The sequence below is a fragment of the Lathyrus oleraceus genome, chromosome 1, assembly GCF_024323335.1.
Source record: "Lathyrus oleraceus cultivar Zhongwan6 chromosome 1, CAAS_Psat_ZW6_1.0, whole genome shotgun sequence".
Classification (NCBI taxonomy): Eukaryota; Viridiplantae; Streptophyta; class Magnoliopsida; order Fabales; family Fabaceae; genus Lathyrus; species Lathyrus oleraceus.
Genome location: NC_066579.1, coordinates 389,430,537 through 389,432,661, shown reverse-complemented (window position 1 = coordinate 389,432,661; position 2,125 = coordinate 389,430,537). Strand labels below are relative to the sequence as shown.

General features: G+C 27.5%; 1 protein-coding gene across 1 annotated transcript; it reads left to right on the top strand.

Moving 5' to 3' along the window:
- The first annotated feature begins 1,288 nt into the window (after positions 1-1,288).
- Positions 1,289-1,871, top strand: LOC127073597 (uncharacterized). The gene has a single exon (XM_051014776.1). The coding sequence runs from the start codon at positions 1,430-1,432 to the stop codon at positions 1,697-1,699; it is 270 nt and encodes an 89-aa protein (XP_050870733.1). The 5' UTR covers positions 1,289-1,429; the 3' UTR covers positions 1,700-1,871.
- Positions 1,872-2,125: the final 254 nt, after the last annotated feature.

Genomic DNA, 2,125 nt, shown 5'->3' with positions numbered 1-2,125 from the left:
CCTCATTGAGACTCAAGAACATTATCAAAGCACTATGACTTAAATATGGGAGAAAACAAGAATGATTTTAGAGAGTTGGTAAGAGAAATGAAAAACGGGTTTTTTCAGATTTTTTAGATGATTTGAAATAACGGAGAAACTTTTTATTTATAGGCCAAGAAATTGTGTAAATTTAGAATAATCAATGAGTCAAGAAAATGACCTAATCAATTAGGCTAATCGATTAGACAATGCAAATAATCTATTGTTGCTACCCAAAATCAAAGGTTTAGATAGAGAGTCGTTACCAATCATTACGAGACTGTCATAATTGATTATGGAATCGACTATGCATCATCTAATTGATTATACTATAAATTTAATCGATTAGACAATTTGAAAAATATATTCCTAATTAAGCAGGCAGGCCCATAATCAACTAACTAGACTCCAAAAATATTTTTTGATTATTTTAATTAAAAAGAGGGAGTTTTTTCACTGTGTGCACGCGCACGTGCGTGCGTGCGTTCGTACGTGTTTGTGTGGTTTAGCCATAATACTCTCAAAATATCCTTATGTCTTTATAAGACACTAACCACACAACCACACACGATAAATTTCTAATATATAAGTCAGACCAATAATAAATTTAAAAGGCCTGAGTCTAGCCTATACCCTATTATAAACTTTTTCTTTTAGTTTGATACAACCTTCTTAAAATACTAGTCTAATTTTAAAACCTATTTAAAAGTGTGTTTCATATTAAGGCTTTCAAATAGTTTATTTTACCTATGAAACATTATAGACCGAGCTATATATATATATATATATTGCATAATTTCTAATATATATATATCTATATAGATCAATCTATTTAACCTATTTTTAATATATATATATATATATATATATATATATATATATATATATATATATATATATATATATATATATATATATATATATATATATATATATATATATATATTTATATATATATATATATATATATATATATATAATTTTGTAGATTTTTTAATAGTCTAAATGTGACCTATTTAATTAAATAAATTTTTAAAAAAGTTTAAATCTAATATATTTATTAAATAATAAAGTAATTTAAATAATATGTATTAAATAATAAAGTAAATTAAATAAATATAAACATCGATTAATGACTCATATTTTAATGAAAATATTTATTTAAATTTATATATTAATGTAAACACACTTAGTTAAATTAAATTATTGATATTCTTATTTGAAACACCGATTTTAAAACACATTTAATAATTGTTCATTTTATTTATGGGTGTATTAAAAAGAAGGAACTTTTAGTTTTCTAGAACAGATACGAGAACGAGATACCCACATCATAAAAAATCGAATCAGATAGAGCGGCGAAGCCTTATTGCTTCTGACGCGATCTGAAAATCAGTAAATCGATGTGATGTCAAGGGAAGAAGAAGATAAATGCGAGAGACTCCAGCGAGCGTTATTGGACTGCCACCGTCGTGTTCCCTCCGGCCCCGGTCAAAACTTCGCCTGTCGTCATCTTAACAACGCCTTCGCTGTCTGTGTTGTTTCTCTCGCATGCCCTGAAGAATCCGAGGCGGTGCGAAACCTCTGCTCCAGCGCCGGAACTGCTCTTAAACGCCGTCAATGTCAGCAGGCTCAGATTTCTCTCTCGCTCTGCCTTGATTCTCATTCGAATCCCTAACCCTAATTGAAGTCCCAAAACTATTGTGAATTACTAAAAGCCCCGGTTTGTTCAGTAGAGAATTTTATTTATATTTATAGTCTCAGGCTCAGATTTGTAATTTGTTTGTAATTGTACCGGCTTAATGAATACAGAATGATAAAATAATAGAATTACTATTATTTAGCTGTAATTTTGTATTTGTATTTATATAATTTAAATGAGTATTGCCACAAACAACAAAACAGTATGAAGTTATGATATATAATTATCTTGAGAAAATAATTATATCGGTCGATTTTAATGGTTAAATTAATATTATTTATTAAATACTTTTATGAAGTTGTTAAAATCACATGCTTGACACATATTCCTATTCAAAAGATAACTTATCCACTCTTAAATTTTCAAAAAATTTGAAGAATTATTTTTATATTTAAATTAGTC

Excerpts from the sequence above, each read along its gene's own strand:
- LOC127073597 (XM_051014776.1), top strand. The coding sequence starts at position 1,430 with ATGTCAAGGGAAGAAGAAGATAAATGCGAGAGACTCCAGCGAGCGTTA.